Raw genomic sequence first — 1,882 nt, forward strand, 5'->3', positions numbered from 1 at the left:
ATCAAACCCAGGTTTCCCACATTGCAGGCAGACTCTACCAGCTGAACCACCAGGGAAGCCCAATCAGGCCAATAGTACACTTGTTTCTGCCCAAAGGTATGTTCCCTCTCAGCGTACATTTTCATCAGAAACACAGAAAAAACAGTGGCCACCACCACGTCCGGATTATGTTCTGTCAGAATATCTGGGAGACGAGGTTTACACACTCCTGAGGCCTCTGTCAGCTGTCTCTCCTTCAGGGTCAGAAGCCCGAGATGGAACAGGGCTCCCTCTTAGAAGCGAAAAAGAAGCAACAAGGCACTAAACTCCAGTGTTTCACAAATACTTGTGGATGTATTGATAAATGATGAGGCCTCTCTTCATGTAGGCTGAAAGTAATGAGGCCCTAGGATGTAAAAATACTGTTTGTGTAGCATGATCCAACTGTTGATCCATTTGGGGATATTATGTGTCAAATTAAGCTTTCTTGGTCTAAAAGCAGTATGTCTTTTGTTATACTTCATTCATAAGAATGTTATTGTGTAAGGTGACTCTGACAGGAAAAATCCATCTGAAATCTCAGAATCTGTGGCCTCAGCAATACCTACTCTTCTTTTGCAACCTTCTCAAGGCATCTTTGATTTCTTGGTTCCTCAGACTGTATATCAAGGGATTCAACATGGGAATCATCACAGTGTAGAAGAATGACGCAAATCTGTCAAAGCTGGAGGAACCACCAGAGCTGTAACTCAAATAGACAAACATACCTGAGGTATAAAAGAGAGTGACTGCTGTCAGATGGGAAGCACAGGTGTTGAAAGCCTTGGACCTGCCGCTTGAGGTCGTGATCTTCATGATGGAGATGACAATGTAGACATAGGATATCATGATAACAGAAACATTTACTATCCCAAAGATCATTGTTAATATTACAGTTAAGAGATGTAAAAAGAAAGTGTCAGTGCAGGATAGAACTAACAGCTGGGGCAGGTCACAGAAGAAGTGGTTGATGACATTAGGCCCACAGAAGTGGAGCTGGAGCATGAAACACAACTGGAATACAGTAGCAGAGAGTCCAGCCAAGTAGGATCCCAGCACCATCCGACCGCAGAGAGCAGGCGACATGACTGATGAATAGAGGAGTGGGTTACAAATGGCAGCATATCGGTCATAAGCCATGGCGGTCATGAGGCAAGACTCACTCAGCCCCATGGTGGAGAATATGAAATTCTGAATAACACAATCCACATAGGTGATAATTTGCCGCCTCTGGAAGAATTCGTAGAGCATCTTTGGGGCTGTGGAAGTCACATAGCAGATATCCATGAAGGACAGGTTACTGAGAAAGAAGTACATGGGGGTGTGGAGGTGGGAGTCCATCCTTATTAAGATGAGAAGCGACAGGTTCCAAGTCAGGGTCAAAATGTATATCACCAGGAACACGACAAAGAGCACTACTATGATTCTGGGAAAATCTGAGAATCCCAACAGGATAAAATGAGTGATCTCTGTGATATTTCCTCCTCCAATCATTGGTTTGATGCTCCTAAAATCAGAATAGAGACGAGAATACATTGCCTACTCATGAAATGATAGCATTACAAGTCTCATATATACCATATTTTCCCACATTGAGCACTGGAAAAGTGGAAATGCTCCACTGTCCTAGGGCGAGACCCCAGCTTTTCATCTTGACTTGTCCAGAAATGCCTTCTCAGTGTTCAATGGACTACAGAGTCCATGGAGTTCTCCAGGCCAGAATACTGGAGTGGGTAGCCTTTCCCTACTCCAGGGGGTCTTCCCAACCCATAGATCGAACCCAGGTCTCCCACATTGCAAGCAGATTCTTTAACAGCTGAGCCAGCAGGGAAGCCCAAGAAGAGTGGATTGAGTAGCCTATCAT

The 1,882-nt window shown here is 44.5% G+C and overlaps 1 protein-coding gene across 1 annotated transcript; it reads right to left on the reverse strand.

Moving 5' to 3' along the window:
* Positions 1 to 573: 573 nt before the first annotated feature.
* Positions 574 to 1,512, reverse strand: LOC104991313 (olfactory receptor 5AN1-like). Its single transcript, XM_010843731.1, has one exon. The coding sequence runs from the start codon at positions 1,510 to 1,512 to the stop codon at positions 574 to 576; it is 939 nt and encodes a 312-aa protein (XP_010842033.1).
* Positions 1,513 to 1,882: the final 370 nt, after the last annotated feature.

The sequence above is a fragment of the Bison bison genome, unplaced genomic scaffold (genome assembly GCF_000754665.1).
Source record: "Bison bison bison isolate TAMUID 2011002044 unplaced genomic scaffold, Bison_UMD1.0 scf7180017864185, whole genome shotgun sequence".
In the NCBI taxonomy this organism is placed as follows: Eukaryota; Metazoa; Chordata; class Mammalia; order Artiodactyla; family Bovidae; genus Bison; species Bison bison.